At 41.1% G+C, this 14,811-nt stretch overlaps 1 protein-coding gene across 1 annotated transcript; it reads right to left on the minus strand.

Annotated features, from left to right (window-relative positions):
- Positions 1-240: 240 nt before the first annotated feature.
- GALR2 (galanin receptor 2) lies at positions 241-6,714 on the minus strand. The gene is made up of 2 exons (XM_075177800.1): positions 5,499-6,714; positions 241-1,735 (listed from the first exon to the last, which is right to left on the minus strand). Exons 1-2 carry the CDS (start codon positions 5,840-5,842, stop codon positions 958-960), a joined length of 1,122 nt encoding a protein of 373 aa, XP_075033901.1. The 5' UTR covers positions 5,843-6,714; the 3' UTR covers positions 241-957.
- Positions 6,715-14,811: the final 8,097 nt, after the last annotated feature.

The raw sequence follows: 14,811 nt of genomic DNA on the forward strand, positions 1-14,811 counted from the left end.
CATTGACCTGACTAGACTTACCGTCATGCCCAATAAAACACAGATCCTGATCTCGATCCAGATCACTGGTAATTAATTTTATCCGGGCAATTTGGTCAAAAATGTTTGACCAGCATTACGCACAATTATATTTGTACAATTTTAGGAGTCAAACCTGTTGGTCACTTTTACACAAATGAAACTGTTGCCCGTGTAGGTTGTCAGATCACTGGGATAGCAACAGACACCGTGTTCTGTGAATATTGCAGGATATTATTTATTAAAATATTCTGATAACTTCCTATTGTGCTGTGAAAACTGACCAGAGATCAGAAGCGGCATCCAGTCCTGAAGATAAATATATCAGAACTTAGAGTAATTCATTAATAAAAATGTGTTACTTAGCTATCCAACACATATTTATAAAAATAATACATTCTGGATCAGTGCGTTAAAATCACATTGAAGGATGAATGGTCTAACAAACTACAACAAATATGGCATGTTACACCCTTATAGTCTTTTGGTTTCCTTGAAGGTAAACAGTGATCTGTGGCCAAAGTGTCTTCCCCCTTTCTCTGAGGAACGGGAGAAGAAAGCAGTCTTGTAGCAGAAGCATGTGCCATCCCTTCACGGCGTTCCTACTTTATTAGGTTTAGCTCTGTCTGTTCTAGAGTGGGTCTAGAGTCTCCAATTGCAGCCTGAAGAATATCCATATGTATCCACAGACTCTAATATTGTTCTTCAAAAGAACCTTGTAGTGTTCATTATTTTTGTAGAATTTATATAGATGGTACTCATATATGTGTCATCGCTGTATACTTGTGTCTTGGTCTAGCAGAGCCTACGATGATGATTTCTACTTTGTGTCTGGAGAGGTCTACTGAAAAAGCGTCCAACATAAGGATTTTTCTGTTGGTTGACGTGGTTGACTAGTTCAGCAAAAGCTTTGACGGGTACTCTCCTCATCACCATTCACTATGTAACGTTAAATGTGATGAATGCTGGCCCCCTTTTATCTCCAACTCTCTCTGTTTCTTCCCACGGGCTCCCAGGATCTTGACAGCAAGCAGAGCAGTGTAAAGGGCCCTCACTTAGTTGGGTAACCTCTGTGCATGCCACTTCCAGAGTGCTGACCCCTGTATGGGCAGCAGGCACCACGTGGATCTTGTTGGCTGACCTCTGGCGCAACAGCAAGCAGCGACATATCTTGCGGAACCCTTTGCGGAAGTGTTTCGAGACTAGAGCATACACCACCGGGTTAACACAAGAGTTGGCATAGGACACTAAGTGTGAGAGGATGCGCAGGGCATAAGTAAAGTTATTAAGGGGGAAGTACCCAAACCAGACACAGAGAATGACCAGGTGGTGTGGAAGCCAACACAAGCAGAACAAAACAGCTACAATGATGATCATACGGGTGACCCTTCTCTTGGCCCTCTTTGACTCTGACATATCTTCAATGGGATCTACAGATGTCCAGAGGTATCGTATAGTACGGGCATAGGTGAGACTAAGAATAAGCACAGGAATGACATAGCTGAAGACAAAAGTACAAAGGTCCATAGTCTTGCGTTGGGAGATTTGCCAGACTGGGTGGCAGACAGTCAGGTTAGCCATCTGAAACTCCTGGTAGTAACTGAGATAAGGTCCAGAGAAAATCAAGCTCAGGCTCCAAATGAGTGTGATGGCCATCAGAGCATTCTTGGGCGTTCGCAATTCCCGAGAACGCAACGGGTAACGTATAGCCAGGTACCTAAAGAGAACGAGGGAAGAAGAATAAATTGGAATTATTATTAAAATTCTTTTTCCAAATTTAGTAATATCCCTCTAAACATTGATTATTTGTAACTGATTTCTGCCTTGTATAAAATCATTGTTTTTATTTGTTTTGCTGTGATTACTGTCCACCCTTTCTTGGTTTATTGGATAGTACACCGGTGCTGATGTCAATACTGCATATACACTATGCAGAGAGGTTTAGGGACCTCAGTGGACTTGTATACTGAATGAGTGTACTCCTGTTCTGTAAGAAGGAACATACAAAATGCATTTACTTCTACAAATGATACTTTATTATAAAAGCCTACCCACCTAATGCTGAAGAAAATGCTTTTAAATCTGGATTAATTTGGGGCATGCAACTAAAATAACTGAATGGTGGAAAACACTGCCTTACATGTGTGCTGAATTATTGAAACAATAAAATAGGACTGAAATCACAAGGAGCAACCATTCAGCCCTGTGAAAAAGAGCATGTAATCTCCAATTATAATCCTTCAAGACCTTCAAAGTTGTTGGGCCTGAGTCATTAAGGCACGCTTACTGAGCTCATGGTGCATTTGTTGTAAACCGCACGGAAATTGTCTCTCCGTACTCCTGAAGTCAACAAGGAACAGATCTAAAGATACACGGGCAGCATGGTGGCTAAGTGGTTAGCACTTCTGCTTACAGCACTGGGGTCATGAGTTCAATTCTCGACCATGGCCTTATCTGTGTGGAGTTTGTATGTTCTCCCTGTGTTTGTGTGGTTTTCCTCTGGGTGCTCTGGATTCCTCCCACAATCAAAAAACACACTGATAGGTTAACTGGCTGCTAAGAAATTGACCCTAGTGTGTGTGTGTGTGTGTGTGTTAGGGAATTTAGACTGTAAGCCTCAATAGGGCAGGGACTGATGTGAGCGAGTTCTCTGTACAGCGCTGCAGAATTAGTGGCGCTATATAAATAAATGATGATGATGGTGATACGTGTGGTGTTGATTATGGGTGTAGTTTTACTAGACCAGGCACTGCAGGAGACGTACAATACCTATGGAATATAAAATCTCAAAAGAACACACAGAAGAAAAAAAACAATTACTAATACATGACTATATAATTGAATTATAAATGAAAACTTTAAAAAAATGGGTTTTTTTTAGTTTTTTTTTCTTCCCCTTGGAAAAATATTTATTAGGCTGTCCTTAATGTCTACTTTACATAACAACATTTTTTTACGCTTGCTCCTGATCGCAGACACATGTTATACCATAAAATACCACTAGGATTCAGGACTTAGACTAGCCCTGTAGCTGGTGCAACTTTGAGACGGCCAGTGCTTGCTTTGGATGTGGCTGTGTGCTCTCGGGCTTGCACACCCTTGCTGTAAATTGACTACTGTCAAACGTCCCTTCCCCGAAATCGTAGACTGTAGTAAGTGTCCTTTGCACCCGCATACGCAGCGGACCCAGTTTTGTGCATGCGCAGATGGATTTTGCGCACAATATGCTCAAATCGTATATATACTTTAATGACTCAGACCCATTATGTGCATGCCAACAATTATAGAGATCAGATCTGTATCTCTATCAAAATCTTGAGATATGTTTAGTTCTTTATTTAATAAAGTGTCCTGATAGCCTTAATTGTTAAAAGATGTAAAGTGACCTTTAAATACAGTAATGACAAATAATTCCCAATCCTTATGATAAAAATGGTACTTTGCATGTTTAATTAAGAAAGGCAACTTATTCATAGACCTATATTGACATTAGAAACAATTTATTAAAGAACCCTTCATAGCAATGATCAATCTCTCAAGCTGGGTACACACTACGGAATATTTCTCCCGTTGTGATAACGATTTTATCAATGACTCAATGTCCCGATCAGTATGCTGATTCATGTGTACACACTTACACGATTTTACACAATTTGCCATCAGATCTGTCATAACCATCGGCTGAAAAGATCGTGACTCTGTAAACTCTATGGAGATCTGCCTACATTGCTGGTCCTGAGTGCGTACACTCTGCAGAATTGGAACAACATTGTTCCATCGTTTATAGAGATTTTTAGTCCGGTTATAAAACCAAATGAAACGATACGATGTGCTTTGGTACAAAAAAACATGATCCTGGGAGTGTACACCTAACAGTAGTTTATTGTGTGATTGGCATGATAATTGGATGAAGCCTGTAGTGTATACCTAGCTTAACTCCTTTAACATCCTCAGAAATTGGCTGCAGTAAGTTATGACCAATCCACTTCAAGTGGCAATTAAAACGAGAGCTGTTCATAGCACTCGTTCATATTTATTTGTTCACTGTTAAACCAGTCGATTGACATTTCAGTGCAAACTATTAGAACGTAATCCCTTCAAAATCACAGACAGGTCATTTGGTGCCCTGTTTAAATGTATTTATCTTCTAAATTGGCGAAATATCTGCAGGACGAAAATTCAGAAAAATATCAGGGGAGATTTGTGGTGTTCTACATAATGCACATGCTAGTTGTAATCACTGTACATGTTACTAAGGGGTATATTTACTAAACTGCGGGTTTGAAAAAGTGGAGATGTTGCCTATAGCAACCAATCAGATTCTAGCTTTCATTTTGTAGAATGTACTAAATAAATGATAACTAGAATCTGATTGGTTGCTTTAGGCAACATCTCCACTTTTTCAAACCTGCAGTTTAGTAAATCTAGCCCTAAGTATGTAATCTGTCAAATAATGGTAAAACTGTCTGATACCTGTATCATTCCCAGCCAAATATACAGTATTAGTGCGGACAACCACACTGTAGCTGAAGATATTAACATATCCCATAACCCATATATGCTAAGTACAATGTTATTTATCAATTTATGAATGTTTAAACCATTGAAATCTTCAAAATATGTACTGAAATAATTTGCCCAATTCACCTATAACAGTTTATGTATAGACTGGGTGTATTTCATACTAAGTTTTTATTTTGCACAACATTTTATTACCTTTCCTAAATCAACTAACTTGTTATCAGTTTTTGCTTCTTACGTGTTTCGGAGGGGTTAAAATAATTAGACTGCAATTGAAATGCTGCTCATAGTACACTTATAGATCCTAATATACATATTTATATTAGAATGGTGTACACTTTAAGAGTCAAATACTGACATAAACTGTTCTTGTTATTGTTAGATCCAACAGCAAGCTAAGAACTAATTTTAGTTGATATCAGCAAGAAAATTGACATTTTCTAACTTGAATTTGTAACATTTTACTGTTTTTCAACTAATGTTGATTGTACAGTTTTCAAATGCATTGTAATACAACAAAGACACTGTAATGAAACAAGTAGCTTTCCTAAAAAAAAAAACCACACCACAATCCAATGCAAATTAAATGCATATAAATACACATGGATATAGTATCAGTTGCAACAATGTTTCAGATCCTTTTACATGCCTTTAATTTGCATTACAAATTAATAATTCAGATGCCAGACATGTGCAGACATCACTTAGTATTCATGTACTTTTTCCTGCTCTGATTTACACTTAACTTTTTTTATAGATGTCTAAGCTGAGAAGCCAAATAATAACTTTATCATCTGATAGGAAGAAAAAGTTTCACCAGCCAGAGACTCATGAATCTAGTACACAGCCTAGTCCTTACACAATACCAATCTATCATTTCAATGAATAAATGACCAATGCATGGAGCTGATTTATTTTTTTCGTTTAGTTCCCTATTAAATATGAAGAGGTCTTCTTACCTGTCTAAGGATACAGTGGTCAGGGTGAAGCTGGAGGCATACATAGTGAGGTATATGAAAAAGTGTACAGCTTTGCACATGAAAGGTCCAAAGACCCAGCTGTCTAGGGTGTATATGGTGGCTTGAAAGGGTACACAGAAAATGATGAAGCAGAGGTCCGCTACCCCTAAATTCAAAATGAAGAGATTGGTGGTGTTATTTATCTTGCCGTTCCTCAACAGGACTGCCAGAACCAGGCTGTTGCCAATTGTACCCACTAGGAAAATGAGAGAGTACAGCACTGGTATGAAGACAGACTCGGGATGATAGCTGTCTGAAGAGGACATCTGCATGGAGACATTCATCTTCACGATCTCCGTCTGTCCTGTAGACCTAAATTCACTTGTATGTGATTATATTTCCCATTACAGACTACAAACTGAGCAAGAAATCATTGTAACCACGTCAGTGGTCAATCCTTTTGTTTTGATCAGTAGCAGTCACTCTAAAAAGGAACAGATTAATTACTGTCATCAGATATCAATAGCTATATTGCAGCCAGTATAATCAACAGTTGATTATCAATAGAAATAAATCAACAGAGGTGAAAGTGCGTTGTCTGTGATCAGCAGAACAATCTTTCTGTTAAATTGCAATATCCAATTTATGGTCAATTTGAGACCTGTTCTTGTGACCAAGCATAGTATCAAATATGAAGTTATTGTACCACTGTTGCCAATAATTCCATAGCTATTTGACTCCAGATAATTAGTGATGGATGACCAGAGTTATTAAAACAGAGATCTAAGAATTACTTTAGAAATATATTAAACAAACATTCATTTGTTCAAAGACTCTTTAGCCAAAGTAGCACAAAAAAGTTTTTATATCACAGAAAGTTGCTGCCCAATCTGTTATGTTCTTGATCCAACAAGTTGCTATTTTGTTCCAGATTCTTGTATTCTGCAGAGATTGTCTTGGATTCCTCTGATTTGTTCAAATGAACCTATAGGGAGCAGTTTGTGCTTTATCTGGGACGTGTAGGATCTGTGCATCCCTCTTCTCTGAGTTCCATAGGCTTTGTTAGTGTCTGACTGCTAACCACCCATTGTCAGTTTTACAAGCTCACTCTAGAAAACTTAGGCACTGGTAAGGGGCTCTTGAGACAAGTAAGCACAGATTGGATGAGGGACTTCCCTCCCTTAACTCTCCCCCCTCCTTGTGTGCCGCCTGGTGATGTGTGTGTGGCGAATATTTCTGAGAATAAATAGATCAGAAGCATCCCGTTTCCACGGAGATAAAAAAAAAAGGTACAAAAAATAGTGATGGTGTCCATAGCAACTAAACCCCCTTGTCTATTCATTAGACAGACGTCACAAGATTGCAGGGGGAGCGTGTCATGTCTGTCGGACTGCTAAATTAGCAAACTTAGTGAACTGGCTGTCATTTGTAAGCCAGGTATGCACACCAAAATAATATAATGTTTTATGTGTTTTTTCTGCAGTTTTATCTCTCTAGCACTATTTAGATAGCTTGCAAAACAGAAGTGCTGATTTATTCTCCACATATACAGAGGATTCTTAAAATGTAGTTTTTATTTCCTGCTTATTTCTCACATAAAGGCTCTTTGCATAAGGCAACCGACAAGGTAAGTGCAAATGTTTATGTATGTCCATATTTGCTCTTAATAGCTACTATAATACAACTTTGGGAGATGCATCATTAAATATCCTGAGTACATATATTCTGTTTGTGAATAACACCTACTTATACTGTTGGTTTGCTATGACAGTTTCACTGCTTCTTTTTGAATTCCCATAATGTTCGGCTGGGTACACACTACAGAAAATTTCTCCCGATGCCAAATCGTTGGCGATTTTACCAAGGACTAAAAGTCCCGATCAGCATGCCGATTCATGCGTACACACTATTCATGTTTTACAAGATTTACCATCAGGTCTGTGCTCTTCATCTGTCATAACCATCTGCTGAAAAGATCATGACTCTGCCATCTCCATAGAGATCTTACTACACACAGTAGCGCACACACTAATGCGATATCAGACCTTGCGGTCATTTATCGTGAGATTGGCGCAATAATCGGATGAAAACCTGTAGTGTGTTCCAAGCCGTAAACCTTTCTTTATTTGAGACATTCTAGAGATTATTTTGCAACTTTTTGAAATACTGGTAATTGCTATTTTACAAAGTCTATTTTTTAACCCTTTATGGCTGTACTACCAGCTAAGTGACAGAACATTTTTTTACATTAACCACTTTAAAATGTCTGAGGAGCTTTTAAATAATTGTTCCCATAGTTACTTTAGTGCAACGAAAGAAATGCAAGAAATGTACCCTCCCCAATTTAATTGGCTAGTTGTCCTGGATACGGTGATATTAAAAACTGAATATGTGATTTATTGAAGGTCTGGTTATAGTTAGTTCTGTTACCACCTAATGAATATTTTTGTTAACCACTTTAAAATGGCTGTGGAGGGGGAGAGGTGTGGAATTTCCAATCCGAAGCCACAACCTCCATTACTCTTCAAGTTTCACACACACCCTCTGCAGAATCCAAGAGCCCCAGGTATCGTCTGGAGCTGTGAGAAGAGCCATGTTGCCCTGGGAAAAACGACTGCATGGAACAGGGGCCAGGACCCAATGAATAAAGCCATGGGTAGGAAGATTTATTCCATGAGTTGGGATCGTAGCTTTAAGAGATGTTAGTGCTATTCACAATTTACCAACACAGAAAAACAATTTGCATGTGGATTCCTCTTTATACAGCCTAACACAAGAGTTCCAGAAGGAATCTGTTTATTGTTCTAAACCTCAGGCTCAGTTACACCACAGCTTCCGTTTAATTTTTCATCTTCTTCTCCACAGGGAATGTAGCCTCTATGAGTGATTGGAACTGATTCATCATAACCCTTTATAACATGTCCAACAAGATACGTATTTATAGCTTCACACATGTGTAAACTTCCTAACACCAGTTAACACAAAATTCTGAAAACCCTGCTGATATAAGTTTACGTGGGAATCAAGTTGGATTAAAAATAGAATTCCATAGAACAATACTTCTCCCAATTGCAGTTTGCAGCATATAGTATTTCATGTTCATTAAAGGGCTCACTGTGTATGTTCCCATAAACCTCACATCAACCTTAAAATTCCAAACATTTTGCATGCAAGTAAAAACACGGAGACATGTATAAGTTATTAAAAAATGCCAGAACTTTTATTAGTGATTTTAACTTTAACTAAACCTATGGTGGCGGAGAAAGGGCACTGCGAAACAGCTCTCAAGCTGGTAACACTATATCACAAGTGGACTGGCGCAAACCGCCGTACGTCCACAACCACGGGGAGCAAATCCCATCATAACTTGCGCTAAGTTGGCGTCAGAGTGACTGCCCTTTTAAAAACTCACGCTGCCCTCCCTCACCGAGCCGGACAGGGACCGCAGAGCCTTCCTACCGCAACATTAACCTAGAAAACTCACAACGAGGAGTGGGTGGGTGGGATCTCTTGCCCCACCGTATGTTAACCCCCCCTCACTTGTCATTAATTTTAATCACACTATTTTTGTCTTATAGTATAGTTACACATGATCCACAAATATCTACTGCCTGTCAACTTGCTAATTTGTGACTTGCTGGACTCATGAACCAGTAGAAGTAGCAGTTGTAGGCAAAACTGCTTTACCATGAACTTGAGTCAACAGACAAGGCCCATCCCTCTGAGCAAACCTCAAAGGCAGGTGCTCATATTGCTACAAGCAGTCTCTCTGAGGGTGGCTTCCCACTGGTGTTTTAAAGGTGTTACTGACTGTGGTGTTTTAATGTAAATACAAAGCATGAAAATACATGTACAAATAAAACCCATTCTAGTATGCATTTGCTTTGCACCACGTTTGTTTTTAAACACTACTTTTTCATTTTAGTGTGTTTAAAGCATGTCACCACACTTGAAAAAGTCAATTGAGCTCTACTGGGGTTTATTGTGTACATATCCACTAGGGATTAACCCGCTTTGTGTTGTACTTACCCCATTAATGTCAATGGTCCATTCATTGCAATGGGCCAATCATTTTAATAAAGTTGTGCTGTCAGGTCCTAAGCTAGTTCAGTCCCTGACTTACCCTGCGGTTAGTCTGCAAGTCTCATATGCTCTGAGATCTTCACTGTTTGCATGCAGAGGTCGCCACTTGGGATCACACCTCTTTAACAGCATGACGTGGCTGCTCCGCTGCTGCAAACACATGGTATCTAATACCATCAACACCACTGCTGGACTCAAACTGCAGCTCTGGATCCTGTTGTTATCTGCCTGCCTAACTATGTTTAACCCCTGGCTCTCGGACATCTACCCTCTCTGGCTTTGACCCCTGGCTCTCGGACGACTACCCTCTCTGGCTTTGACCCTTGGCTCTCAGATGACTACCCTCTCTGGCTTTGACCCCTGGCTCTCAGAGAACTACCCTCTCTGGCTTTGACCCCTGGCTCTCAGATGACTACCCTCTCTGGCTTTGACCCCTGGCTCTCAGAGAACTACCCTCTCTGGCTTTGACCCCTGGCTCTCAGATGACTACCCTCTCTGGCTTTGACCCCTGGCTCTCGGACATCTAGGCTCTCTGGCTTTTACCCCTGGCTCACGGAGAACTACCCTCTCTGGCTTTGACCCCTGGCTCTCAAATGACTACCCTCTCTGGCTTTGACCCCTGGCTCTCGGACATCTAGGCTCTCTGGCTTTTACCCCTGGCTCTCGGAGAACTACCCTCTCTGGCTTTGACTCCTGGCTCTCAGATGACTACCCTCTCTGGCTTTGACCCCTGCCTCTAAGATGACTATACTCTCTGACTTTGACCCCTGGCTCTCGGACATCTAGGCTCTCTGGATTTTACCCCTGGCTCTCGGAGAACTACCTTCTCCACCTTTGACCCCTGGCTCTTAGATGTCTACCCTCTCTGGCTTTGACCCCTGGCTCTCAGATGTCTACCTTCTCTGGATTTGACCCCTGGCTCTCGGATGTGTACCCTCTCTGGATTTGATCCTTGGCTCTCGGATGTCTACCCTCTCTGGATTTGACCCCTGGCTCTCATATGTCTACCCTCTCTGGCTTTGACCCCTGGCTCTCAGACAACTACCCTCTCTGGCTTTGACCCCTGGTTCTAGGACATCTAGGCTCTCTGGCTTTGACCCCTGGCCCTAGGACATCTAGGCTATCTTGCTTTGACCCCTGGGTCTCAGAGAACTACCTTCTCTGTCTCTAAATTCTTGGCTAATCACTTGCTAGTGCCGAGTCTATAGACTCACTCATTTGTACTTAAAAGTACAGTACCTCTTTTCACTAAAGACTGTTCCTGAGTGTTCCTGCTACTGGAATTCAACAACCAAATATTTACAAACTTAAATCCTAGAGATCTGACATGAACCTCACTAAAAGGAATAGGCCATTGACATGAAATAAGCTTCCAAGCATTATTAATTTGTTTTTCGCACATTAATAAAGTATCAATTAATCTCTATTGACGTGTGATTAAACCAAGGACTCCCTACATTGCCAGCCAATCACGTGAGAAATCGATTGTGATTGGCTGAGCAGCTAAAGGGAATCAATTCAGTTCACAGTAATATTATGGTGGCGCTCAGAGTGGATCGTCCATTGTGGAATTTTTACCTTTTCTGTGGATTACAAAAAAAAAATTCATTGGATTACGTTAACATTTCTCATGGATTACAACAAGGGTTTGGGCAGTTTTTATTTCCATATTATCATGTCTGTGTGTTCTGGAACTGGAAGCATCTGGAGATGTATCTGAGTCAACGTATAGATGTAGGTATGATCATCATCATCTTTATTTATATGTATGCTTTTTTTTTTTGCATGTATCTTTTTCTACATTAGTTTGCTAATGTTAATTGTGTAGCCCCTCTTAAGATGGTGTAGGCTAGGATATTTGGAGTCTACCTTGCAAACTATGTATTAGCGCCCTCCTCTTTCATAAATGAACATTTGTTCACACCTACAACCTGGGACACTGTGCATGCCCAACTCCCCTCATCCCCACCACGGGACAATTTCACCTTCTCTGGGGGCATAGAAAGCAAGATCCAGTTCCCCAAGTAAAAGTAACTAGAAGCTATGTAGCCACAATACCTTTTCCAGCAGCACGGTGGCTCAGTGGTTAGCACATCTGCTTTACAGCCCTGGGATCATGAGTTTAATTCCGGACCATGGCCTTATCTGTGTGGTGTTTATATGTTCTCCCTGTGTCTGTGTGGGTTTACTAAAAGGTTAATTGGCTGCTGTTAAATTGGCCTTAGTCTCTCTCAGTCTGTGTGTGTATGTTAGGAAATTTAGACTGTAATGTGAGTGAGTACAGCGCTGTGGAATTAGTGGCGCTTAATGAAACATGTTAAGTGTGAAGCATGTATACAAAAATCTGTTTGAACCAGCATATAGGTAAATCACTGAGGGGTGTTTACAGGTGCCAAAATCCACCATCAAACCCAGATTAAGGATTAAGATAGTTGCACTGCTATATTTATCACTTCTCAAGCAATAGCACTGACTCCTTTTTGCAAGGCATTGTGACTTGAAGGCTTTATATAAGAGCAGCAAGTGTTACCATTTATACTATATGTAGTACTTTTAAAGTATGAATATTTTGGCAAGAGGCAGATCTGGAATCCCCTCTATCAAAAGAATGCAGTTGCCCCTGCATTAGAGTCCTACTCCAGTGTCAGTACTTACCCATGTCAGACAACATGGGACTTGTTGAGCTGAGTACAATTTGTGGCCCAAACGTACCCGCAAAAATTGCACTTTTAGATAATTATCCTGAGTTGCATGTATTTTGAGATAGCATTGGAGGGAATTGAAATAGCCGCAAAGTGTCTTTCAGACATTAGAGACACTTTGTGGCGGAGATTTTGAAAGAAATCTCTGCTTATTCTTCCTTGCGCCCCATAGAGGTGCGAGGATAAATGAGTGGAGATTTCTACTGTAGTCTCAGAAAAAGTGCAGAACACTGAGTGTTAGAATGAGGCCACATCATGATACTGTCAGTCACCGTCCCCACATCGCGTCAATAGAGCTGGGGCGGCTGCCTGCCACCTCAATCCGGGGAAGCCCTGTTGCAAGACAACAGGGACGCTGCTTCCCTTGGCCGTCTGAATGCTCCCTGAGCAGGCGCAGTAGCACGTCCCATTGCTAGGACGCTAGTTCTGGATCTCGCCGGCCTATCACTTCCCTGGCACCTCTATTTAAACCTGACTCTGACACCATTACGATGCCAGAGTTTCAGGTCTTTTCCTGTCTCCAGAATTCCATGTGTTGTTCTTTTGCCTTTGACCTCCTGTTTGACCCGGCTTGCATCTTGACTACTCTCCTGCATCCTGACTTGGTCTGCTCGAACTCCTGGTTTGAACTTGGCAACTCTGATTTTCTTTTTGGATCTCCCTCAGTACTGTTTGATTGTCCTGACCAACCGCACCACTACTACATTGGTAACTGTCCTGGAGAATTGCATCCTGCGCACTCTTTGCAGCGAGCCCAAACCTCCTTGTGGGGGTCCCTGGTGAATAGACTCTGCTCCTCCCTGTTCAGTAACGCCAATACCAGTTAGTAGTTCCATCCAATTCGCTAGCCTGTCGGATACATTTAACACGTATCAAGATGCCTTTTCAGTGTATTATGAAGCTGCTGCATACTAGATATGCCAGTCATCCACATCAACTTGGGGTGCTGACTGTCATTGTAATGTATACTAAAAAATAGCAGTGTAGCCCCCCTCCCCCAAAGTGAACAAAGTACAGTGGTTCTAGTCTGGACTGGTTATCACTAATGCAACAGGTCACCTGCAAGAGCCACTACCAGCACCAGAAAATGACAGGACGGAAGGGTCGTAATGTAACGGGGGGGTGGTCCCTTTATCATAGAGGGACAAAGGCAAAGCATGTTCAGGATAAAGGCCTGGCTAAGTGGGATGGTCCCCAAAAATTAGGACTGACCCACCAGAATCAGGAGAGCTGACCGACAGTGATGCTCTCTTCTACCTGTTCTTGCAGCATTCACTACCTAGTACTGCTGCTGGTGGCTTGAGAGCTCGGTTACTGCTTGGCCGGACCCTGGAATGTTGGGACCCTGTTTGGATAATAGAGGTTCTATTCACCTCAGGGAAAGCCAAACAACTAGTGGACACTCTATGCCTTCCTCCCCAACCAACCCTGACATTAAATTAATAGTACCTACATTTATGCCAAGAGAATCCATAAAGACGAAAGCACTTAAACAACAGATGTGTGCTTTTCTTTAACTTTACACTTAGCAGTAAAGGTTAAATTATCCCTGTGTCCATGGCAGTTTATATAAGTCCCAAGGGAAGGGTAGTTTGCCCCAGTCTTGATCACGCGCTTACTCCCTATTATAGGATTTTCGCCTGCCCCCGTTCCACGTGTTTTAATCAGATTTTTCACACGTCTCAGAGCAGGCACAGTTGGTAGGAAGTGCACTGCGAGCAGCAGATGATAAATACGGCGCTATCGCTGATTGGCCTCAGGTCACTGCCCACCTCGAGGTAAAGTCACTCCTGGGGGTATATTTACAAAACTGCAGGTTTGAAAAAGTGGAGATGTTGCCTATAGCAACCTATCAGATTCTAGCTTTCATTTATTCAGTGCATTCTACAAAAATGACAGCTAGAATCTGATTGGTTGCTATAGGCAACATCCCCACGTTTTCAAACCCGCAGTTTAGTAAATACACCCCTTGGTCTTTTTTGTGTGAGGGATCCCTTAACTTGCTTAGAAGCACGTCATTGTGAGTCGAGAGGGGGTGTGGTCACTTGCCGCCAGATTTAGTGCCAACCAAGCATTTAGGGACTAGCCCCCGGTTTGTTAAGTGGATTCAGGGCTAGTTTGCCTTCCACACTTGGCTCCGGTAATCAGTTCGTTAGCTGTCCCACAGTGCACTTAATCTGCCACAAAGTTGTTTATATATAATAAACTGTGAGCTATTTTTGCCATGTATATACCGGTAGTCTCTGTGTCTTTATTTCTTTATTTTAGTTAAGTTAAGTACAGTAATAAAAGCTATAGTAAAGGTAAGATAAAAGTCATCCAGGATATGTTGTTTAATAATGGTTTTGGATTTTTCAAGTAAAGACACAAGAAATGGATGAAAAGCACATCATAGCAGCATTTGTACTTACTTACCTGACTGTTAAAACACATATTAACTATACCTGAATACTTTTAACAGACCAGGGTATTTCAGGAGTTTGACAGGTATTTATTAATGGTTAAAATACAGCAGGACAGTACAGCAT

This window comes from Mixophyes fleayi, chromosome 6, assembly GCF_038048845.1.
Source record: "Mixophyes fleayi isolate aMixFle1 chromosome 6, aMixFle1.hap1, whole genome shotgun sequence".
Taxonomy (NCBI): Eukaryota; Metazoa; Chordata; class Amphibia; order Anura; family Limnodynastidae; genus Mixophyes; species Mixophyes fleayi.

Coding starts and splice junctions, on each gene's coding strand:
- GALR2 (XM_075177800.1), bottom strand. CDS start 5,842: ATGAATGTCTCCATGCAGATGTCCTCTTCAGACAGCTATCATCCCGAG. Junction 1,736..5,498: donor ACCACTGTATCCTTAGACAG/GTAAGAAGACCT, acceptor CGTTCTCTTTAG/GTACCTGGCTATACGTTACC.